The sequence below is a fragment of the Aulonocara stuartgranti genome (assembly GCF_965226115.1).
Source record: "Aulonocara stuartgranti genome assembly, chromosome: 16".
Taxonomy (NCBI): Eukaryota; Metazoa; Chordata; class Actinopteri; order Cichliformes; family Cichlidae; genus Aulonocara; species Aulonocara stuartgranti.
The window spans coordinates 34,500,218-34,525,283 of NC_138952.1; the positions used below are offsets into that span (position 1 = coordinate 34,500,218).

At 40.4% G+C, this 25,066-nt stretch overlaps 1 protein-coding gene and 2 long non-coding RNA genes across 4 annotated transcripts; 1 reads left to right on the plus strand and 2 right to left on the minus strand.

Annotated features, from left to right (window-relative positions):
* Positions 1 to 1,807: 1,807 nt before the first annotated feature.
* Positions 1,808 to 4,073, minus strand: LOC309690766. Its single transcript, XR_014271809.1, has 3 exons — positions 3,739 to 4,073; positions 3,199 to 3,242; positions 1,808 to 2,128 (listed from the first exon to the last, which is right to left on the minus strand). It is a non-coding gene; the product is annotated as an uncharacterized lncRNA (long non-coding RNA).
* A 328-nt stretch (positions 4,074 to 4,401) lies between these two features.
* LOC309691324 lies at positions 4,402 to 5,159 on the minus strand. The gene is made up of 2 exons (XR_014271958.1): positions 5,053 to 5,159; positions 4,402 to 4,923 (listed from the first exon to the last, which is right to left on the minus strand). It is a non-coding gene; the product is annotated as an uncharacterized lncRNA (long non-coding RNA).
* Positions 5,160 to 9,730: 4,571 nt separating this feature from the next.
* On the plus strand, positions 9,731 to 24,114 carry LOC309691051 (uncharacterized protein). Of its 2 annotated transcripts, none has more exons than XM_082508567.1 (6): positions 9,731 to 9,840; positions 9,919 to 10,020; positions 10,296 to 10,556; positions 13,586 to 13,728; positions 15,273 to 15,376; positions 23,676 to 24,114. In XM_082508567.1, exons 1-6 carry the CDS (start codon positions 9,777 to 9,779, stop codon positions 23,689 to 23,691), a joined length of 690 nt encoding a protein of 229 aa, XP_082364693.1. In that variant the 5' UTR covers positions 9,731 to 9,776; the 3' UTR covers positions 23,692 to 24,114. The 2 variants fall into 2 exon arrangements, with proteins under 2 accessions (XP_082364693.1, XP_082364692.1); XM_082508566.1 differs by lacking the exon at positions 23,676 to 24,114 and adding an exon at positions 16,839 to 17,255.
* The last annotated feature ends 952 nt before the right edge of the window (positions 24,115 to 25,066 follow it).

A 25,066-nucleotide genomic window follows, 5' to 3' on the forward strand; every position in this document is an offset into this window, starting at 1 on the left:
TCTGCAGCTTTCTTTGTCTTTACGATGCTGCCGGCACTGAAGCGTGTGAAGTGGTCGATGATGTGAAGGTACCACACATTGGGCTCCAGCTCATGTAGATCCATCGCTACTGTCTCATTATACTCAGAAGCCAGGGGTAGACCAACAGCAGGTCTCGGCTTGGTTTTGCAATATTTCTGACAAATGTCACAGTCATGAACTATCTCTTGTAGAATAACTGCACATTGTTTATCTGTATTGCCAGAGCTTTGGATGAGCCTCAATAACCTCTCTGCAGATGCATGACCAAACTGCTTATGAAGTTTCACAAGGACTTTCTGTTTCTCTTTTGTAGACATTTCAGCAGTTACCATGAGAACTTCATTTTCATTGCAACTTTCTGTAGTATTTTCATCTCTAATGTCCACGCAATAGTGTCCCGAACTAGTGAGCTCTAGAGGAACAGGCTGCTTGAACATGACAACACTGTCATTCTCCATGTCTAGAACAGTCCCTGCTTTCTTGAGAGACGTTTTGCTCAGTAGTAGTGGAATGTCAACAGGAACTACTTCACTTTCAATGTCACATTTTGTTTGTCCAATTTTGGCTGGAAGTTTCACTTTTCTGCTGGAATACACTACAATACCATCCCCAAAGCGAAATGGTCTGGAGCTGGGGGTTTCTGATTGCAACAGCTTGTTTACTTGGCCTTGGCTGAGGTCACGCATGTAACTATCTAGCCACTTCTGACCACAAACTGTACGTGTACATGCAGTATCAATAATGGTTGACCCCAGTGCCTCAGTCAGGAAAATTTCAGCGTCTGTCATTGAGGCTTTAGTGTACAAAGTAATGTTACACTCCTCCACTTTTTCATCCGGTTATAACGCTGTTCAAAGTCTATAATGTAGTCTGCCATGGACACGCTGTGGTTCTTTGCAATGGAGTCAAAACACGAGTAGGCTTCATAAGCGCGGTCTTTCTCTTCTCTCTGAAACACCGCGTCAAGTTTTGCAAGCAGTATTTCCATACCGTCATCTTTGTCTGCGGGTATCTCCATGGCCGTTTCTCTGGCTCTTCCCTCGAGGCCCAGCACCACCGCGAGTGCCTGTTTCTTTTTATCCAGCTCCGTAACTCGTCTCCAGATGTTGACTTCATTCTTCCAGCATTCGTATGGCCTGGCTACATCAAGCTTTGGTGGTACTTTGTAATTGGAAACCATCCTCTGCTACCAATGTTAACTCAAAAGACACGACGTCGTACTCTCATTCACAGCGCTTTATTCATTCCGCCATTTTTCATACGGACAACAACAACAACCCTTCGCGGGCAACAGTACTCTCGCGATAAAACAGAAAATAACAAGTTAACACAATATATTTACAATAAGCAGACCTCAGTGCAAGAAAGAGTCTTTCCACCAATGAAAAAGCACAAAGACCAACTTTGAAATTAAAAGGTGTAAAAACAAGTACAAGATATTTGCAATAAGCAGACCTCAGTGCAAGAAAGAGTCTTTCTAACACTGATAAGCACAGAGGTGAACTTTGACATGAAAAGGTGTAAAAACAAGTACAAGATATTTACAATAAGCAGACCTCAGTGCAAGAAAGAGTCTTTCCAACACTGATAAGCACAGAGGCCAACTTTGACATGAAAAGGTGTAAAAACAAGTACAAGATATTTACAATAAGCAGACCTCAGTGCAAGAAAGAGTCTTTCTAACACTGATAAGCACAGAGGTGAACTTTGACATGAAAAGGTGTAAAAACAAGTACAAGATATTTACAATAAGCAGACCTCAGTGCAAGAAAGAGTCTTTCCAACACTGATAAGCACAGAGGCCAACTTTGACATGAAAAGGTGTAAAAACAAGTACAAGATATTTACAATAAGCAGACCTCAGTGCAAGAAAGCAAGGTGGGGAGGGGGTACTCACCTTCCACTTCACTGACACGCATCAGCATCCAGTTCTTCATGAGAAGAGGGGGAGGATGAGAGGGCGATGTACTCACCTTTACTGACACGCACGGTATCAGTGTCCCACGCTTCATCAGAAGAGATGGCGCTCAGGAGACTGTCATCAAGGATCCTGATGACTTCAGAAAGGTCTCGTTCTTGGGACGTTCAACAATGTAGTCAAGACAGCCTGTAAGGAAACAAAGTTTAAAATAACAGTAGGAATGTAGTAAGCACCCAGTGCTAAAGCTACAGGCTACATTCATATCAGACTGAATGACACTTTACTTGTTCATGTGAGAAGAAAACAAGATTTCAACTATGTCCACAATCATTAAGTGAAGCATCCAAATCTCTGCCAAGGCAGCTCACTCTGTGCACACTACACTTTTAAGGTAACAGTATTGTATTTTGTATACATTCATTTTGTTTATTTGTTCTTTTTAAACCTTTATGCAAACACTACGTTGGACTAGGTCATGGATAATAGGTACTGATTTGTAAAGAACTGGACATGAATAGCATACTGCAGAAAACCCATAAATAATTTAGCAGCTCATTCTCATATTTTTTTTAATTCTTTCATTAACGATGTAAAATATAACGAAACATTTAATCTCCCCATGTACCAATTCCATGTCCTAAATATTGCTAATGCAAAAAAGGCAGTAGAACTCCACACACAATTTTAAAAATAAAACACATTTTTGTAACAGTTTGACTTTATGATTATTTTTGACTATGATTGATGTTTTAATATTCTTTTTTATATTATTTTCATTTTATTTTATTTATCATCGCATATGTAGCTGGGGAAAAGTTATAGTTTATTCAAATGAAGCCTTTGAGAAGAAAATGATGTCAGGACCTACAGGGGACCTGGTGTGTTTACTCCTATATGTCCTAACATTGTGAGGAGATGCTGTTACCATAGAAACCGATATACACATATACATATGTATATTTGGGGAGGGGGGCATTTTACGAATTTTAAGCTAATTTTAACCATTTCATTGGAAAAAAGTGTCAAATTTGAAGGCTTCAAATCAAAGTAAAACCTTTTTTCACATTCATACACCAGTCGGTAATAAATTCTACACCTCTCCTGGAAAATTTAAAGCATAAAAGCGATTTGCCAGGAAAAGTCTTAGAACACACTTATTTTGATCACATTAAAACGTGATATTCACACTGGAACCTGTAAAATTACTATAGTCATCTAGTGATTCTTGAAATAATTGAAGAAATTTTGAAATGTACCTGGTGGCTGTCGACGAGTCGGGGTCCACGATCTTCAAGCTTTGCTGTTATGATGAAACACAAGTACAAAAGATCCAAAGATGCAGTAGTTGTTGTTGCTTTGTAGTAAAATCTGCTTTCTGTAGAAATATTCTCCAAAAGTTATCTTTCCACAAGCTGAGCTTGGAGCAGGTCAAGACAAATCCAAGAGCAAGTGTAAAGGAACAGCTGGAACCTTGCGCAGCATTCATATACCAACAGCCTGCATGGTTACGGTTGCTAACATGCGTGTGCACGTGATATAACTATATGAACTGAGCCCATCAGTGTAATTTACAGTAAAGTTATGGTCATTTATAGTTACTGCCTTTGTCACCCTTTATGTGGGATGTCTAATAACCATGTAGGTATATCCAGAAATAAACACAGATATTAGAAAGCAGTAAGTCAGTACCTGAGATGTTTGTTTCAGTGAATAACATTAGCATAGCTCATGCTAATATTACAGCTTCACATTTTTCTTTTCAAAGGTAACAAAAACTTTGCGTTCTCGCTACTTACCATGCTGTAATACAGGTATATGCTAGCAATGACAACATTTAACAGATGTTTTTTAAATGCTAGCCGTGCTAATTAGCCTTAGGATCGCTTGAGGTCTTGTTTCCAGCTCTAGTTGTCATAAGGGAACTTAGGCCTGTGCGAGCCTTTGGCACGAAAATGAGTCTCGTAAAGCTCACTATTAAACTGACAAAAAGCCTTAGAACCTAGAAACTATTATTCTTACAACTGTGCTGTGTTTATGTTATAACATATAGCAAGAACCTATAACGATAATTGACATTTGACCTCACTGTATGATTATAGCAGCTGTGTGTTATGTCATGGCATGTTTTTAAAATGCCACCTGAAATTTAGGAGGGGGGTTCTTGAGAGTTTTGTACTTTCATCTGATAACACATACTGTTTATGTATATTTAACACAACAGGCAAGGGATTGTGGTATAATTAGAATTAACACAGATTGTGTAGTCTTTAAATAGACGAGCATTTTTAAAAGCACACATATTATTTGAACACTTCCGTAACTTATTTTTAGTTTTGCTGCACATAAGTTGAATGCAATTAAATCTCATTACCTTTTATTATCCTTGAACTTATTTCATTACACGTAATATAAACACTGCTTATTTAGAAAATAATAATTAAAACACTCCTTGTAATGCGTTAAAATCAGCCCAACTTTTATTTTCAAATTTAAAGCATTTCAGCCAACATACTGGACACTGTTCTGCTGAACAACACACATATTTCCAATATTGTAGCTGGTGTTACTTAATAATTTATTATTTTATTTGTCACACACTTTAAAACTTTAATAACTTTTCAATAAAACAAAGTCTCAGATTTAATTATTCTGAAACTAAGTTTAAGCTTCCCATAACTTTTTATTGCAAGTTACATTACTAATATAATAAATATAAAATGTTTTTATTGTTCATCCACAAGTGCAGTCTCTGGCTCAAACAACACAGAAGCTTGGTATGTTCGTTTGTCAGTCGAGGCATTACTGCTTGAGTGCCTGTCATGAATTTAGCTCATCCAAATGCAATTGTCTGACGAAAGTCTTTAACATTGTCCCAACTTCCCTTAAGTACAGTGGCAGTAGATGTGGGCTGGAGATGCAATGACCTTGAACCTGCAGGTGACCACACCATCTGTGATGGAGGGCTCATCTCTCCTGGTGTCCTGCAAGGAAACAACAATATTCTTTAGAACACCAAGTTATATTTGATCTACTTATTTCACTTATCTGTGGCCGGGTTGTGGGGGCAGCAGCCTAAGCAGAGAACTCCAGACCTCCTTTTCCACACCCACCTCCTCCAGCTTATCTAGGGGAACTCCATCATGTCTTGGGTCTGATTCAGGGCCTCCTCCTGGTGGGAGCTCGTCCAGTACACCTCACCTGGGAGACGCTCAGGAGGAATCCTTGTCAGATGCCAGAACCACTTTAACCTGCTCCTTTTGATGTGGATGAGAGAAAAATACAGAAAAAAACCAATAATCATATGATTTCTGATGAGCATGCGCTTTGGCAACAGTGGGAAGGAAAAACTCCATTTTAAAAGAAAGAATCCTCCAGTAGCACCAGGCTGAGGAAGGGACAGCCATCTGCCACAACCTGTTGGGATGAGCAGAGGAAGACAGGACAAAAGATAAAACTGAAGGCTCTGCCTCCCATTCTACTTTTAAATACTCTAGGAACAACAAGTAAGCCTGCAGTGTGAGAGCGAAGTGCTCTAATAGGGTGATATGGTACTACAAGGTCATTAAGATAAGATGGGGCCTGATTATTTAAGACCTTGTATGTGAGGAGCAGGATTTTGAATTCAATTCTGGATTTAACAGGGAGCCATAGTCTGTCCCCCAGTGCATGTAGCAGGCATGGAGGAGATCCAGGCCCCAGACACCCAGAGGCCCCCAGAATGTGAGAGCCCAAGGAGGACTATCGGAGTTGCAGCCATGCCACCCTCCTGGGAAGCGTTGAGGAGAGCCCCAGATTAGAGGTCACCCAGCAGCCACGGAGCAGAAGCCGCAGGGGGCCCGTGATGTGGCCGTGGGCTCTGCCGGCAGACAGCTGTGCCAGAGTGACCTGAGCCACAGGCCCAGAGGACTGAGAGCCCCCCACCCCCCGGAAGTGGCCTGACGGAGCCACGGGTGCCAGACCCCGCCAAGCAGTCACTGGGAGTGAGCCGGTACATACCTGAGCGCCCAGCCCCGGACACCAGAACCACCAACACACCGACGCCTGAGGGCATCAGCTAACGGCAAGGAGTGTGGTGAATCGAGATAGGCCTCCATACCTTGGAGGGCCTGAGATGTTCCCAGAGACATGGAGTGTAACCGACCTGACATACAGACACAGTCGAACAGGCGCACGCAGCCACCAACGGGCATTCCCACCCTCATGCACACATATTCAAATACTCCACAATCACCCAACGTGGAGACAGACACAAATGGACACTGTACACAGTCCTCTTTTAAGGAAGAAAAATCATTGCAGATTCATGTATTACTCACTTTGAAACAGTTACAACAACATATCTAATAAAATGGACATTCTCAGTCACCCACACATGAAGTCCTACCCCACCACCCTCGGGAAAAAACATACGTTACTTATGTTGTTTCTTTTTATGTGTTTTACAACTGTGAAAGATTCACTGACTCTTACTAAATGACCTCACACAGTGCCTAATTTCTAAAAAGGATTTCACACTAATAGAAACACATCGACGTCTCTTTTTCTCAGAGAGAAACATGTAAACCTGCACTCACACTGTATTCTTTTTGTTAAACCGTCACTGGCTCCTTCACTGGCCTCCTCATGTTTGGGTGACACTTAACAGCTAATTACTGAAATGTTCTCATTGCATGTTTGTATATCAACTAACGCACGGTTGGATCACCCAGAGAACTTTCTACTCACACGAAACATTTTTGCAAATGCATCCTGACGCTAATTTGACCTGCAGGCTTTCAATTGCTCCTCTGTTGTAAACCCCACAGCAGCTTTTTCAGGCCAAAAGAAGGTTTTGCACTAGCACAGAATCTGACCCTGAATATCACCATGATAGCTCTGACCACTTGATTTCTCGTTCTTAACTTTATCAAATGAAACACTCTGAAGATGACAGCTGAATTCCAATCAATTAAACTAACTCTGCATATTGTATTCCTGTCTTGGGATCAAAGTGCTGGAGAGGTGATCCGGTGAGTTCCTGCAGGACAACATGATGTGAAAAATTCTTGTTTGGTTTGAACAACAAAACTGATGAGTTGCTGACTGTGAGCTGCAGCTAGTGTAAATCATGCTTTTGATGGATATTTCTCACTGACACACTTTTTGACCTCCTCTAATAACAAATGTTACCTGAGTTCAGTGTGCACTGCTTTCGTGTCAAGCAGATATGTGTCATATGTCATATGTGTTCTTGATTGAACCTCCTGCTCTGGTTGTTTCATGCAGGCTATACTTATGTTCTTGATCAAAACCGACCTCAAAAATAAATGATGTTTATCTTAAGATAGACACTCAGTGATGCTGCAATAGCAGGAACTGACCTTCAAACCCTCATCCTGCCCTGCACCAGTGGTCACAGTGGGAGATTGAAGTAGTTTAAGCAGTTTTGTCCTGTTGAAATCATCTTTAGTGAGCCCCTCTGATAAATATTTAGACTTTCACACATTTCAGGTTGTAGGAGTGGGCTGATTAAAGTGTCTACTTTCTTCACTTTACAAGCAGCTTAATATTGTACAAGGACATTGCTCAAAATTTTATAACACATCTGTTCTGCTATCCCTCCTGTCAGCTAAGCACAGAAAGCTGAGGCTACAGTTCATATGGGTTTGGAAAATTGGGAAACAATGCTGAGTTTCAATTTCAATCTTGTTGTAACACAGATTATATTTTTCATGAATAGAGTCAGCCAGGACACAGCCTTCCCCTGCACCCGTACCTACTCCTAATACCTAATACACAGAAGAGTAAACACAGTCAGTAAGCTTGTCACTTACGGAACTCATCAGGAATCAGAAGACTGCAAATCCTGTAAAAGAGTTAAAGATGCAGCGTTAAGAGCATATGAGCTGGCATTATGGTTAGTTTATTGAAATTTAATTTTACACTTTTTTATTTAACAAGCAGACCTCAGTGCAAGAAAGAGTCTTTCCAACACTGAAAAATCACAGAGACCAACTTTGACATTAAAAGGTGTAAAAACAAGTACAAGATAAAAATGTAGGAGACTCTCACCCACGCTTGACTGCAAAAGGTGGCTTGTGTAAAATCCTGTCCCTGCTGAGATTTCTTCTGCTATGATGGGTCATTGAAGTCTAACTGCCTAACAGTTACATTTATTTCTGTATCTCAATAAATCATGTTCGGTTTTACCACATGATCTCTCCTTATTGAACTGCTTTTGTAGATAAGCTTCAAGCCAGAAATGAACTATACCTAAACCAAAAATATTAGTGAGAAAGTGTCTGGACAATCTCCAGCTGTGCTGCGTGTATTAAAGATAACTTCATACACTGTCTGGTTGTCATGTCTGAAACAGGCTGTACAGTCACACAGATAAAAGACAGCAGTCATGTTTCTAATGATATAAATCAACCAGAAAGATTTTAAAGATAAAAGCTGTGAGGCCTCACTAGAGAAAGGATGGCTTGTTATCATTACATGAAGTGATTTAGAAATATTATGTAAGCTTTCAGGGCAGCACTCACAGCTTCTTAAAACTGATTACCTGATGGTAAGCTTACACAGATATGTAAACATACAGGTGAACTCTAAGAGGTTATAAAGAAGAGAGCTGTGCTGCTATTTTTACAGAACACAATTTATTTACATTTTTATATTTACAATCAGTTTTTATTTATTTAAACAAAATAAACACTACAAAACTAGAACAAAACTATCTTATGTACAATATCAACAGTTTCTCCCCTATTTCCTTTTTTCTTCCACCCATCTTTGTCTCTCTGCCTCGTAGAAAGGAGACTCCTGAAACTCCTTCCAGGTAATCTCCTTGGCCATGCCCTTGTGCCTGTGCAGAGATTGCACTTTTGAAGGGCAGTAGATATATTTCCCTGCCACTCCAGGGAAGCCCGTGCGAACATGTGGGCTATTTGGGCCCTGTTTCAGGTTCATGTGGCAGAACCTGCAGAGGCGGCCTGTTAGTTGGGTTTCTGGCCTTTTCCTCTTTTCCTCCATCCTTTCCTCTGACCTCTTCCTGGTAGCATCCAGTTGCCTTTGGAAAAAGTCTGTCTGGGCAAATTCCTCAAAGGGCATTTTAATTCCATCACCAGGTTTTCTTGTTTTGTTTCCTCTCTCTACACCACAACCACCATTTATACTCTAATCCCTGAGTCATTTGGTAACCCTTCATTATTACCCAGAACCTGTCTCAGCTCCTCCCTGAATTCTTCGCAATATTCATACGTTTTCAGCTTCCATCATTTAAATCTGGCCTCTGTCTTCACTCGCTTCCTCTAATTGATTTCCAAAGTCACCTTGCAGTCTCCTATCTCTTTCAGATTTTTTTTTTAATTGTGTGCACCTTCCTCCACTGTTTTATATGTGTGTTACCCTGTGTTTATTCATCTGCTCTGTTGTGCAAAATCAAGTATTTGTACTTCTGTATTCTTCTCAATTCTCCCTTCGTGCTTGAATTTTAGTGCACTAGAAAAACCTTGGTGCGGTTTGCAGCAGCAAAAATGGTGTCATCAAAACTATGTGACTAAGTTTCCACTTGTGTTTTGCAAAATGTGCAACTTGTATAACGATTCACATGAAGAATCTTCTAATTCCCACAGTGTTAGCTTGTTTCCCATCACTTTTGGTTTGTATTAGGGAACTGAAAGTTCCTCAGAAAAAAAATACTTTTGTTTCTTTTCACATCGCCCAGCTATTACTGTGATAAGTTTAGTTCCCCTAAAGTTATTAAGAGAAGAAATTGAAACTAATGACGCATTCACAGTATTGCTGGCCTGTTCTGCAGAGCTGACCATCTCAGGAATATCTGGCATTCTAACAAATGATGGAGGAAATTTATATGAATACTGAGTATGACAAATTTGACAATGCAAAAAACTGCACAGGTAAGAAACAGAGTAGACATATTTTTATCATCAGTCATAACTATTTTCCACTTCATTAGTGTTTGTTTCTCTTTTCAGGTCCAAGGAACTATAAGAGGAGTTTCCACTCAGGTGTGATTCCCTGTTTGGGCCTGCTGAGTTTTTTCCTGCTAATCGGACTCATCACCCTTGGTGTTTACTGTGAGTCTGATTCTAACACTCATGAGCCCACATATGAACAGAATAAAATGTCTTGAACTTTGTATTTTGGATGGTTTCAGACCATGCTGAATGAACTGTGACACACACACACTCATACTCTCCCATAGAGTACACTATCATAAATATCAGTTTAAGAACATTTTTCATTGCCTACAGGCAAATTTGAAATACTTTAGTTTTGGTCTAAAAACTATAAAAATTTATGCACAAGCTTTTTTCTGTGTCTCAAAAACATGCATCTCCAATTATTTTAGTTCATGATTCAGCTGCAGATGTCTCAGCTGTGAGTAGTAAACTTTCTTCCATGACTGAGGAGAGAGACCTTCTTAAGGCAAGTCTGTCCACTACCGGAAACAAACTTTCCTCCATGACTGAAGAGAGAGACCTTCTTAAGGCAAATCTGTCCAGTACCGGAAACAAGCTTTCCTCCATGACTGAGGAGAGAGACCTTCTGCAGGCCAACCTTGCTGAAAAGGCAAATGAGTTGGAACGGCTTCAGAGTTTGTCAAAGCAGAGTGAGTATGTGTATTTCCTGTTGAAATTACTTGTGTGTGTTTGTAAAAGTTAATAATGAAAAACAAGGATTCACTTTCCAGGTATTGTGAAAAGTCCTTGTCTCTTTGTGCCTTAATGAATAGAATTTTTGAATTTTTATATTTAAATCTAAAATTTTGAGGATAAAGTTGAAATTCTGATGAATGAAGTTTAAATACTATTTCAATAATAAGGATGAAATGCCAAAATAACCTATCGTTTTTGTCAGGGAGTTTTTAATGTTTTATTTGATTATGCTTCAAATGTTATGTTATACTTATGTTCACATATTTCACCAGACACAGTTTTCTGTTGAAACAGGAAGCTGACCCTGTGACTCTGTGACATTTACCGCAAGAGATGAGTACAGAAATACACATCCGCAGAAGTTGACTTGCATTATCTTATTCTTAGAAATTGACTTGTAGCACACACACTTTATGACACACACACACACACACACACACAGCTTACACACAGACAGCATCAGGACCTGCGTAACAGGAAATGTGATTATATTTGCATATTGACGATGTAACCTATAAAAGTAAACGAATACTGCAGTTCGGTGTGTCTCTCTGTCTGAGATTCACCCGTGCCACACATTATCAATCTCAAGTGTCTCAGTGTTGTTTACTCACCTGACTGTTTGTTAACTGTAAATCTCTGACAGTTTTCAGTCAAACTGTTACTGCCTCTTCCTTACGGTGGGTCATGCTGGAAAGTCTCGTTGCCTCGCCACTGTTAATGCAGACCTCAGAACAGTTAAGGCATTGTTCATAACACAGATTCACAACAAAGACACTCAGATAATCAAAACTTTTTTTTCTTTTCAACATTAATTTAAGACGAATATCAAATAGTTTTCTACTTTTATCAAAATCGTACTGACTTTGGAAAGAGTACTACACAAAAAGAAAAGACATCTAGTTTAAAATCAAAACAACTACTAGCTAAGTATTTGAACAACTAGAAAAAGCACCTGCTATCACAACTAGAGATTTACAAGGTAAAACACAAACGCTATGGAGAGAGGGAACCGGGATGTCAGGTCAGGATGGAGATATCATAATCCCCACACTCCGAGACTGACACTCCAAGCCCCAAGAACAACTGGTGCATTCAAGGTGTGGAATATGAGAGCACCTGAAGGAGAAGAGTGTGTATGTGGTTTGTGGCCCAGCTGCAGGGGAGGGGTGAAGCAATGTGTTTATGGCGTGGTGTCAGATCAGTGCAGGTCATGATGATGGTCTCCATCATCTAATCATGCCTTCCCTACTTGAGTAGGTCGGCGGGACCTGACAAGAGAACTGTGAGGTGTGTGCCGATCTGAAGCTGGAAATCCATGCAGACGAAAGGAACAAGAAAAACACTGCAAATAAACATTTGAAAACTTGCAATGCTATGTGCGTCAGGTCCTTTTGTGTTACAAGAAGATCAGGGCTATGGTGGAAACCTGGACCCTCAGTGCCTCAGTGGCTGATTACCATTAGTATGTGAAGTACTCTCCAAAAGTCTATTTGAAGATGTGAATTTAGCATTATGCATAATGCCTACTGTAACCATCACTGAAACCACAGAGAGTTAGACAGACAGAAGTTAGCCCACTATGAGAACAGCTGAAAGGAGTGATGAAGAGAGGGGTTCCTAAGAAGTACAACTAGGTGTCCATACCTGACTAAAAACTGCGTGCCAAGCAAAGACTCACAGTCTTAGCTAACTGTTAGGAAAAAAAGCAGTAACTCAATACGGCAAGACCAGGCTGACCAACCTTTGCATCTCTTGGATTAACTGCAAGAAAGCCAATAAACTCAATGCCTCACAAATGGATCTTATAATGCCCAGAACCACCAGGACCCTAAGAGCCTTCATCAGGAATTCAGTGGAGATGTGGAGAACAACACTACAGGCCAACTTCAAGCAAACTGTACAAGTCATCATCAAGTGCGAGATTTACCAAAGAGATGCTGTGACTCCACTGCTATTCTGCATAAGCCTATGTAGTCGGAAGGTAACAAAGAGAGGGAAGGTAGTTAGAAATGAGGGGATTGCACTACCAGAAGTCAGTGCTGCAGACATTGTGGACCGCTACAAGTACCTGAGAATCCCACAGGAAAATGGGAAACACGAAGAGGCCTCTTGGAAAACCGCAACCAAATAACTGCAGAGAGTAAGGCTTGTCCTGAGGAGTCAGCTGAACAGGAAGAACAAGATATAAGCAATCAAGCCTATGCCCTGCTGGTTGTCAGATACCCTTCTGGGATAATAAACTGGCCACAGGAGGAGATGCAAATGGAGAGTCCTCTTTATACACAGGGTTCAGTGCTAGGACCAATTCTGTTTACATTATACAAGCTTTCCTTAGGCAGTATCATTAGAAAGCATAGCATGCATTTTCATGGCTATGCATATGACACCTGACTTTATCTATCCATGAAGCCAGATAACACACATCAATTAGTTAACCTGCAGGGATGTCTTAAAGACATAAAGACCTGGATAAACTCTAATTTTTCTCCGTCTATATTGAGATAAAACTGAGGTTATTGTCCTTGGCCCTAAAAAGATTAGAAATACGATAGCTAACCAAATGCTTACTCTGGATGGCATTATTTTTGTCTCCAGTAACACTGTGGGGAACCTTGGAGTGATTTTTGACCTGGATATGTCCTTCAATCCACATATTAAATAAATATGTAGGACTGCTTTTTTTCAAATGTGAGGCTGAAAAATATGTGAAAAGTGTGGTGTGTAACACTGGTAACTTAGATCTGTCACATCCTTCATCAAAATGAGCACACAAACAATTTGGTTCTAGTGCTTTCACAATTTTATTTTATGACACAATTTGTTTTATCTTGATTCTCCAGCAGGACATGTGATGTTTAGTTGATCTAACTGACAAAATATGTTAATATAAAACTAATTTATATTAACATAATAAGTAATAGGTACTGTTAATAACTATTAAAACTACTGTTTGATGTTTCTTGTTTGATGTTTCTTCCAGAAAAAACGTGTCCCACAGGATGGAGCATATTCAGTGGTAGTTGTTATTTCCTCTCTGTAAGATCTGGTAACTGGGGTGAAGCTAGACAGGACTGTAGAGGCAAAGGGGCAGATCTGGTGGTGATGAAGAACTCTGAAGAACAGGTACAGTATGTGTATATATATATATATATATATATATATATATATATATATATATATATATATATATATATATATATATATATATATATACTACCAGTCAAACGTTTTAGAACACACATTTTTTCTAGTTGTTTATTAAAAATTATGCTATTTAATGTCTCATTGTAGTCTTAAATGAAAGCATAGCACAAATAAGCAATTGAGTGAAAAAAGAAATCACAGAATCAAAATGTATTCTAAACTCTAGACTCATCGAAGTAGCCTCATTTGGCAGATACAACAGTTGAACACACCCATGTAGGGCTGTACGATATGACCAAAATCTCATATCCCGATATAAGACATTTATCATCCAACGATATAAATCACAAAAATGTAACATTTTCTGTAAATTCTGTGAAGCTCGGGCAACCCGACTTGGGTGAAGTGTTTTCAGCTGGACTGACTGTTGCAAAAGTTGAAACGGCCGCAATTTTCTTTGTATTTATTACACAACGTGCTGCTGGCAAGAGCCTGTTCTAAGGTTTATTTTTTTAGCACCTGACGGCTCTTTTTAGCTTCTCATCTGTAAACACTCTGCATACTATTTCATGTGATTCATTTTGAAAAATCTCAATAGGATCTTCAGCTTTATTGTGAAAGGTTTATGTGGAAAACAAACAAGCAGACGGCAGAGCCACGTGACGGTTTTACCCATGTTGTTGCTAACTACAACGCATAAAAACAGTCGGTTCTCCGTCCGTAGTGTGGTTAATTTAAATATAAGTGAAAGAGAGAACTTTAAGAAACCATCAAAATGATAAAATATTGCCGTTAACAGTTTATTTTGCAACACCACAAAACAAGCGATAGCATAATTTGAAACAATAGACGTTTTCATATTGCCATCCGATCCACATCGTTATATCAAACAGGCACTTGTAGGTGCTTTGCTTTCACTCTTCTGTCCAGTTCATCCCCAACCAGCTTTATGGAGTTTAAGTCTGCAGACTGTGCTGGCCACTCCATGTTTTTAAGTTTACCATCATGTTATTTTTTATTGAGGTAGTTCTGGGATAGCTTGGACTCATGTTTTGGATCGTTATCTTGCTTTAGGATGAACCCCTGACCAACTAGGTGCATACCAGAGGGTATTGCATGGCACTGCAGAATGCTGCAGTATCCGTTTTGGTTCAGGGTGCCTCTCAATCTGTACTTTTCTGTGAATGTACATATGACTTATTGAAACCTCAAGTCTGCTTAGATAAATATTTTATGCAGTCAGCCAGCTAACGACGGAACAATCAGAAACGTGATGTGTGGAGGCAGAAAAAGACAACAGAATGTAAAAAAGCAGAAGATGAATGTGATGTACACACTGGTTCTCCACCTTGATGTGACATGTGTTAGTTTTCAGGTTCCTGTTAGCTCATTGCACTGAAGGAAAAAATATTTACCTGATTGTGAGAAATGTGTCAAAGAAATTGAGAATTTTCTTCAAAAAAACAGCACACCCTAAATTCTGTTTAAAAAATAAACAAATTTTTTTTTTGCATGTTAAACAGAACTTTCTCGCTACAATCATCAACGATAACACTTGGATTGGTTTGACTGACTATGGAATGGAGGGACTGTGGAAATGGGTAGATGGAACTCCACTCACTCTGGCGTAAGTCTTTACTGTGGTTCAGTTTATTACTTTTACTGAATTTCTAGCAGATGTTTTCTCATGAACATAGAGCTTACATGTCAGTAGGTCTGTGAAGGTTCTCAGTCATCCAGGTCATCAGCATGTGCCCAAAAGAAGTCAGTACAATCCATCTTTAAAGTTCTGCTCTTATTTTGGCTCATCCTACTGACATGTAGTCTAAGGAAATTGGAAAGAAAAGTGTCTGGACTTCTTTGAGTTGCTTGAAGACATTTCACCTCTTATCCGAGAAGCTTCTTCAGTTCTAAGGTCAAATGGTGGAGAGTCCCAGATTTAAACCCAGTTGGAGTTTCCCCCCAAAGAGGGACAAAAGGACCTCCTGATGATCCTCTACCTAATCACATGAGCCAAGGTATGGAAATGGGTGTGGGTCACAATCAGCCAGGGTTTCGGGTGAGCTCATAGTGAAACCTGGCCCCACCCTATCATGTGATTTCCTGAGGTCAGATGGCCCAGGATGTGAGCGGGCGTTGAGGCGTCTGGGAAGAATCTCAAAACTGGATTATAGATGGCAGACAGTTGGTGTCGTAAACCCCCGCCTCTGTTCAAAGATGGTCGCTCACAATGGACATAGATGCTTCTTTCACTCCTCTTTCAAACCATCTATCCTCTCTGTCCAAAATGTGAACATTGGCATCCTCAAAAGTGTGACCTTTGACCTTTAGATGCAGATGGACTGCTGAGTCTTGTCCTGTGGAGGTGGCTCTTCTGTGTTGTGCCATGCGCTTGTGAAGTAGCTGTTTGGTCTCTCCAATGTAGTCCCCCAAAGCGCTTTACATATCCAGTCATCCACCCATTCACACACACATTCACACACTGGTGATGGCAAATCTGGGACTCTCCACCATTTGACCTTAGAACTGAAGAAGCTTCTCGGATGAGAGGTGAAACGTCTTCAAGCAACTCAAAGAAGTCCAGACACTTTTCTTTCCAATTTCCTTAGACTACATGTCAGTAGGATGAGCCAAAATAAGAGCAGAACTTTAAAGATGGATTGTACTGACTTCTTTTAGGCACATGCTGACAGAAGAACTCAGTTATAATGTTTTAAATATTTCATGACATCTATCCATTTTCTCCTCTATTAAGATAGCACACATCTTTGGACTGTGGGAGGAAGTGACAGAGAACTCACATAGGCAGAGAAAATGCAAACTGCGCACAGAGAGGACTCTGGTAGCCAATAGATTTAAACCTAGGCAACAGTGCTAACCACCACATTAATACACTGCATTATTTTTATCTGGAATAGTGTGTTTGACTTTGCTGTACTCTGTGTAGGCTTATTTCTTCCATAACTATGTCCTAAGAAAAGCATTTGTTCACCTCAATTTTTCCTACAGCTAAAGAGCTGTAGAGTCAGGAGTGTCATATTTAATTTTTTATCCTCATTAAACACCTTTATTGTTAATTGTCCTATCAGGAACTGGGCAAAAAATGAACCCAATAATGGAGGCTCACGGCATGGTGAAGAAGACTGTGTGCATATAAGAGCTGCAGACCAGAGGACTTGGAATGATATTTCATGTACAGCTTCTATGAAATGGATCTGTAAAAAAATACCATAACACCATTTTACATCGAGACCATATATTTTTACATGCTTTGAAATTTTAGCTATGATTGTTATTCTATTCTGAATTTCATTTTAATGATGAATTCTATTCTCACTATAAATAAGTGCAACTTTTTAAATCTGCAATATTACATTAACGGAAAAATTAGCCAATGTTTGTATTTCTTGTTACAACATTTAATCAGCAGCCAGTTTTTAATTCAGAGAATCAAACACAGTCGTTTATTAGTAAACACACAAAGATTGTAGTTTCTAAAGTGCTGGGGGGGGGGGGGGGGGGGGGGGGAGCCTGCAGACTACTTTACTTCAGTTACTTCAGTTTACTTCACTGGTGTCTGTCAAAAAGGCAACAATTTCAACAGAGAATATAAAAGAGTATGAGAGAATATATTTTAAAATAATGCTGACAAACTATTGCTTTGCTTTTAAACGGAAAATCTTTAAATCTGAAGTTGTTTGTTTTGGTTTTGTTTGTTTATTTTTGGTATAACATTGTCCACAATCTAGCGCCTCTTGAACAGTTTGAAATGACAAGCGCTTCCACTAGAGGGTGCTGTTGTGTTAAATGTTAGTGAACACCATTTGGAAGAATGTTGTTGTTGTTTTTTTTACTCTGTTATTTCTGATCATTTTTATGCACTTTTCATATGAGCAACATCATTCTCAAGTCTCTACTGTCAAAAAAGTTAAGGCTTTTCACATGACATAACACAGACTCACTTGTGCAAGAGATGATAAAATAATGAAAACCATCTCAATCATATGTCAGGATATAAAGTGAGTCAGCAGTCAATTTGACTCTGTGTTTAAAGAATTAAAACATTTCACCATCGTTTTAAGACTTAGACACAAATGCTTTTATAATTTAACCAAAACATTACTGACTGGTAAGCATACTGCAAAAAAAAAAAAAATGTAGGTCTAATGTAGAGCAAAAAAAAAAAATCAGACACAAAAATGTAATGTGCATTTATTTTTCATTTACAGTTTTTGCCCGTTGCCTGAACACATTTTGCAAAACTTTGCTCATTGTGCCAAAACCCTAAACACAAGTAAACATGACACAACACTGGGAAATATACCATTCACATCTGCACCAAATTGAAACTCTACTCTCAAAACCTAAACTCTGCTATCAAAACCTAACATTCCTTTGTCAAAATGTAACTCTGTTGACAAAATGACACATACTTGCATCATATGCAAACACTTACAGAGCAGGGGGAACACACTAGTCTACTTTATATAAAGCACTGCAGTCTTTGATTTCCATTGTTCATTCAGAAGGCATATTGGTACATATTCAGCTCGAAGTCCTTTGACCCTGTCACTGTTCCTCTCAAATGGGACTCTGTAGAGCTGCTTCATGGTGATGCTGTGTTTTCCCAAGATGCGTCTGATGGTGGTGATGCTCACATGGTTTATGTTGTTGAACACTTGCCTGTCTGCAAGTATTTGCTTTCGTAGCTGGTGGAGACGGATGGCATTGTCTGCCCTCACTAGGTCCACAACGGCAAGTTCCTGCCGTTGTGTGAACAGGCGTTGGCGTCCTCCCCCAGAAGGTCTTCGAGTCATTCTAGAGAAATACAACCACATATTGTCATCGGTTTGCTTATTTTTCTTACAGTACTTTACTGTATATACTGTGTCATCCACTGTACAACACTGTACTTCAATATAAGTAATCATGGTATGTTTCACAGAAACTACCACTTTGGCTGCAAAAGGAGCATTAGCACCCTGCAGTACGCTGTACACTTGATATGGTAACTGTAGAACAGTACTATAAAACCATCTGAGTGGAGTAGAAGGCAGTGAGATGAAGACAGACCTGTTTTCTAGTTGGAATTTTCTTATTACAGATGCCACTGTGAAGCGGCTTAGATGTGGGTGGACTCTCTGCCCAGCTTCCCTCATAGTCAGGCCGTGGTTGATGACATGGTCCACCAAAGTTGCTCTTATATCATCAGAAATATGGGTCCGTGCATGGCCTCTTTGACCTCCTCCTCCTCTTCCTCTTGCTCTCCCTCCATCCATGCTTGCAAAGTTCTTGAAATGGCTAAACTGAGGGCTTTTTGTGGTTGGCTAATTGGTGTTCAGTTTTGCAAGTAAGTGCCTTCAGGTGTATATTTGAGTGGTTGCAATTACCCGATGTGTTTTGTATTTTGGATACATGTGTTTTCCAAATGGCACCCTGAAATTTCATTTTTGAACGAAGTGTCTTATGTATGAAATAGAGTGTAGCATGCAGGACCATGTGTGTTGCATAAAGGAGTAAGTGTGTTGCATAATTGCAACCAGAGTGCAAAGCAGCACTTTTGTTTAAGGTATGGGTACATGTGTTTGAGGTATGGTAACAAAAGCTTCAAGTTGTGTTACTTTAGTCTAAGCATGGGTTTATAGTGTTCAAGCAACGAGCAAAAACTGTAACAGAAGGAAGACATCTCTACAGCTAATATCTCCCAAAACTGGGCAACTCACACCAAAACAATTTAAGCGGATAAACAGCAGGCCAAAAGAAAATGTGTGTTACGGCGGGGTACGCTAGACCCAAAAGCAGACAGTGAGAGAAACTGAACTTTAAACAAAAGCGAGCCTTTATTTGGGCTGATGGCAGGAGTAAAAACAAAAGCTAAGGCAAAACAATGACAATATGTACAGTTGATTTTGATGCGAGCTGTCCCTTTAATGCTAACCTCAAACCTGGTTTCAACAGAACTGAAACATGCAGTCATTTTCAAAGCATTTTAAAAAGTAAACAGTCCTTATGAAATCTGATGTAACAGACAACTAAACCATCAGAAAATTAACTTGATGACAGCTCACTATATCGATGAATGCATCAAATCCTTCAATGACAAATAAAAAAAGACAGAATATATGAACTCAGGGATAATTATAACATTTACATCTGTAACCATTAGTACTCCCATCAAGTTCAAATGATGTGCATTTCAAAGTAATTGCTGGAAAGGACAAACTCGGTGCAAAATTCAGGATAAGAACTGTCAGTGCATGGTACTTCAAGGGTAGCTCCACAGGTGTGAGCAACAGGCTTTCTGTTGAGCCCAGTTTCAGCATTAAAGCACGTGAGAATTTTGTCAACACAGATGACAGAAGACCCAGTGCAGAAGTGCAGGAGTTTTTCAGCTCTGGTTTCATCAGCATTTTTGACATAATGCTGAAGATGGTTAAAGGTTGTCTGTTCTCTCTGAGATAGCATCAATTTTGTTGTTTCGAATAGCTGATTCACTCTTTTTCCTGTGGCCTTCTTTGTCACAAACAGAGACTTTTTCTCTCTTGTCTGACAGTTTAAGCTGCAGACATGCCATGGTTGTGGAGAAGAAATCCATTATATACTATGGCAGTGTTGGGAAGTAACAGAATACATGCACCAAAGTTATGTATTTAAAATACAAAATATGAGTAACTTTTCTGTTACAGTTACCATTTAAAAAGGTGGTATTCAGAATACAGTTACTTTGTTGAAATAAATGGATTACACGGCGGTCTTTCCTGTTTCATATGTTCGGCTATGCCCTCTCTATTTTTGGTAATTCCACGCCGGTGGAAACGCAAACAAAACACGCATTAAGAGGTTCTGATACCTGTGTCTCAATCTCGCAGCCTATGTCACCTCTACTTGCATAAAACTCAATGAGAGTAACGTATTCTGAATTCTGAAGTGGCTGTTTAGTCTCTCCAATGTAGAGGTCTGAGCATTTCTCGCGACACTGTACATCATACACTACGTTGTCAAGTTTGTGTTTGGGGGTTTTGTCTTTGGGATGAACCAGTTTTTGTCTGAGTGTGTTGCTGGGTCTGAAGTAAGCTGGGATGTCGTGCTTGGAAAAAACTCTCCTGAGTTTCTCTGATAAACCTGCTACATAGGGGATGGCAATTTTGTTCCACTTGTTCTTCTTATCCTCCTTAGTTGGTGCCTGATCTTCTTTTCTGTGCATCTTTGCTGACTTGATAAAAGCCCAATTAAGATAACCACATGTTTTAAGAGCTTTCTTTACATGTGTGTGTTCCTTCTTTTTCTCTTCAGGCTTAGAAGGAATATTTTTGCCTGGTGTTGTAGGGTCCGGATTACTCCACGTTTGTGTTCCAGAGGGTGGTGGGAGTAAAAGAGGAGGTACTAGTCTATATGTGTCTGTGAATGTGTATGTGTGGGCTTCCGGTAAACTTTAATGTTGAGGTTTCCATTCCCTTCAATGTGCACGGCACAGTCCAGGATTGGCAAACAGTTATTCTTTGTGTCTTCCCTGGCGAACTTTATGTTTTTATCCACAGCGTTGATGTTTGCAGTGAAGGATACTTCTTGAGTTTTGATTTTGACCCAGGTGTCGTCCGCATATCTGTAGCAGTGGCTGGGCCAATTTGTTTCCCCTCTCTGATATGTTTTTATATACATTAGGGGTGGGCGATATAAACGATATACGATAAAAACGATATAAATTTGGCCAACGATAGAGATTTTGACTATACCGCTCTATCGCGATAGCGCATATTGATGATGTCATCAAGCTGCGCCTGTTTTGGTCGAAAGTAGTGATGGTAAATTTGATTCTTTTTACTGAATCGAGTTTTAATGAGTCACTCACCAAAGTGAATCTGGTTTTTTGAGTCATTTGATTCACTGAGTCAGTTGACCAGAGAGTGCAAAAATGTACATTTTCATGTATATCCTACTGCTAAGATGAGTGATTCTAAAACTAAAAGTATTTTATAGAGCAAAAAACAGCAAAAACATTTCTAAAACTAAGCAATTTCCTATCAAAATTGCTTAATAAACATTTATTTTGTTTATTTTTATTTTATTAGTATTTTCGTTAAATGTGTCAAATATATATTTTCTCATCTAAATGTCCACTGAGCTGTGAGCCAGGGGGCGGTAATGCGCCTTAACATTGGTTGCCAACCAAGAAGAAGAAGAAGCTGTGAGCCAGGAGGGAGTGGGTTAGTGAGTCCTGAGTGATTCGTTCGCTCTATGGCTGTATCCCAATTCAGGGTCTGCAGCCTTAAAGGCTGCATTTTAAGGCCGATTACGTCACAGCGGCGCGCCGAAGGCTGTCCCAATTTGAAGGCTGCTCGAAATGCGGCCCTCAAATGCGTCCTTCATTTCCCTGAATTTTAAGGATGTTTTTTTTTATTTTTATTATTATTATTTGCACAGAAATGTACAACAATTATGGCAATCTCTACAAAGATTCTATTTTCCCAACATGAAATAGTATCAGAAAAGGCTGAATTCCAGCATATAGGCTGTATCCCAATTCAGGGTCTGCAGCCTTAAAGTACGCAGCCTCAACGATCCTCAAGGGCCGCGCACTCAAAGACCGCTAAGGCCGGAAGTGCGAGGCTTGTGAAATGGGATGGTCTAGCCTCCGTTGTGCTGCCCAGGTTGCCTAGCAACCATGATACTAACAGCTGGAAACGTGTCATACAACTTTGTGTGACAGAAATGAAGGAGAAAATCTTTTGTTCATTTGTTTGTTTGTTTCTACATGAGCTTTGATCATTCTCTGTAAGATTAAGGTCAGCTATTGAACGGCGTATATTTTAAAGTAAAGGCTTTAAAACAAAGTTAGTACAAACGTCACTAATGTCACATAACTTTGCCGACATGTGGCCAACAGTAATGTTTTAATGTTCTTCGTTATTAAACATTTGCACATAAATAAGTGACATAATATTTGTTAGATTTGTATTGTTCATTGTCATTTATGCTTAGAAATATTTAACCATATATGCTTAGAGGTGTATAATCATTTGTAGATTGAAAGAATGTCTCATCCTAGGAGGTCTGTAACAGCTCTGTGTAGCATGAAGGGGGAGTGCGTTCACTCCCTCTACAGAGTGTTCTGGCGTAGATCACACCTCCTAGGAGAGGTCGTATCTTCTCTTGTTGATATATGGTATAGCAAACACACGTATATCTGTTTAAGTATAAGAGCCTTTTGTTCAGATGGACCCGCTCCTGGCACCAGCGTTTGGGGAGTCTTCACAGGGTCACACCTTGACCTCACACACACACACACACACACACACACAGTATTCTTTGTTCACATGTATACCTATGTAGACGTCATATGTTAATGAACCTATGCATATTCATGTAACCTCAATAAAAGAACAGTGGTACGGGAGAGCGGACGAGAGCAACTGGGGTCAGGCGAGGGAACGGCGCCTCTTCGGTTTTCTCCCGTGCACGAATAACATGAAGAACTTTGCCTACTCGTGTCTTGCTTTGCAGTGTAATTATATTGTCTTCAATTTATTGTCACATCACATGTGCAGGCACACTGGCACAGCACATGCGAGTGAAATTCTTGTGTGCGAGCCCCACAAGCAACAGAGATGTGCAAACACAACAACACAAACGAGCAAAATACAAGAATGGCCAACCTGAAACTAATAAATATATGTACAATATATAATAGTGTATGCATTTCTGGATGTGTATACTAAATATTTTCCTACGTGTGTGTGTGTGTGTGTGTGTATACACATTTTTACAAATTAAATAGTAAAAAAAAAAAAATAATAATAATAATAATAATAAAATATATAAAATATACAGAGTTGAATATGTGCAAAACAAGTGGCATTTATATACAGTATGGAGTGCATAATGTTGAAGTTCCAGTAGTGAAGCTGAGGTGTCTATGATGTATTCAGCAGTCTGATGGCCTGATGGAAAAAGCTGTCTCTCAGTCTGCTGGTACGGGACCGGATGCTGCAGAACCTCCTTCCTGATGGAAGCAGTCTGAACAGTTTATGGCTGGGGTGACTGGAGTCCTTGATGATCCTCCCCGCTTTCCTCAGGCAGCGCTTCCTGTAGATGTCTTGGAGGGAGGGAAGCTCACCTCCAATTATCCGTTCAGAGCACCGCACTACTCGCTGGAGAGCTTTGCAGTTGTAAGCGGTGCTGTTGCCATACCAGGTGGTGATGCATCCAGTGAGGATGCTCTCAATGGCACAGTGATAGAAGGTCCTGAGGATGCGGGGGCTCATGCCGAATCTTTTCAGTCTCCTGAGAAAGAAGAGGCGCTGCTGCGCCTTCTTCACTGTTTTGTTTGTGTGTACTGACCACGTAAGATCCTCAGCCAGATGTACTCCAAGGAACCGGAAGCTGCTCACTCTCTCCACAGCAGCGCCGTTGATGGTGATGGGGGTGTGTACTTCTCTGCACCTCCGGAAGTCCACTATCAACTCCTTTGTCTTTGCGACGTTGAGGGTGAGATGGTTGTCTTGACACCAGTGGGTCAGGGCGCTGACCTCCTCCCTGTAAGCCGTCTCATCACCGTTGGTGATAAGACCCACCACTGTAGTGTCGTCCGCAAACTTCACAATGATGTTGGAGCTGTTAGTGGCTGTGCAGTCATAGGTGTAGAGTGAGTACAGGAGAGGGCTCAGTACACACCCCTGTGGAGCACCAGTGTTCAGTGTGATGGGGGATGAGGTGATGCTGCCCAGTCTGACCACCTGGCGTCTGTCAGACAGGAAGCTAAGGATCCAGCTGCAGAGGGAGCTGCTCAGTCCTAGATCCTGCAGTTTCCTGTCCAGCTTCGAGGGAACGATGGTATTGAATGCTGAGCTGTAATCTACAAACAGCATCCTCACATACGTGTCTCTCTTCTCCAGGTGTGACAGGGCAGTGTGTAGTGTCAGGGCTATGGCATCATCAGTGGACCTGTTGTGGCGGTATGCAAACTGTAGAGGGTCCAGTGAGTCGGGTAGTGCAGAGCAGATGAAGTCCCTGACCAGCTTCTCGAAGCATTTGCTTACGATGGGGGTCAGGGCTACAGGTCGCCAGTCGTTCAATGAGGAGATGGTGGAGGATTTGGGTACAGGGACGATGGTGGCCATTTTGAAGCAGGCTGGGACTACAGACAGAGAGAGGGAAAGGTTGAAGATGTGTGTGAACACTCCAGCCAGCTGAGCCGCGCATGACTTGAGGACGCGGCCGGGAATCCCGTCCGGACCAGTAGCTTTGCGCGCGTTCACCTTCCTGAAGCACTTCCGCACATCCTCCTCAGACACAGTGTGCGCACTGACGTCATCCGCGG

Excerpts from the sequence above, each read along its gene's own strand:
- LOC309691051 (XM_082508566.1), top strand. The coding sequence starts at position 9,777 with ATGATGGAGGAAATTTATATGAATACTGAGTATGACAAATTTGACAAT. Across the intron at positions 9,841-9,918 it reads CAATGCAAAAAACTGCACAG|GTCCAAGGAACTATAAGAGG; the intron begins GTAAGAAACAGA and ends TTCTCTTTTCAG. Across the intron at positions 13,729-15,272 it reads TGAAGAACTCTGAAGAACAG|AACTTTCTCGCTACAATCAT; the intron begins GTACAGTATGTG and ends CATGTTAAACAG.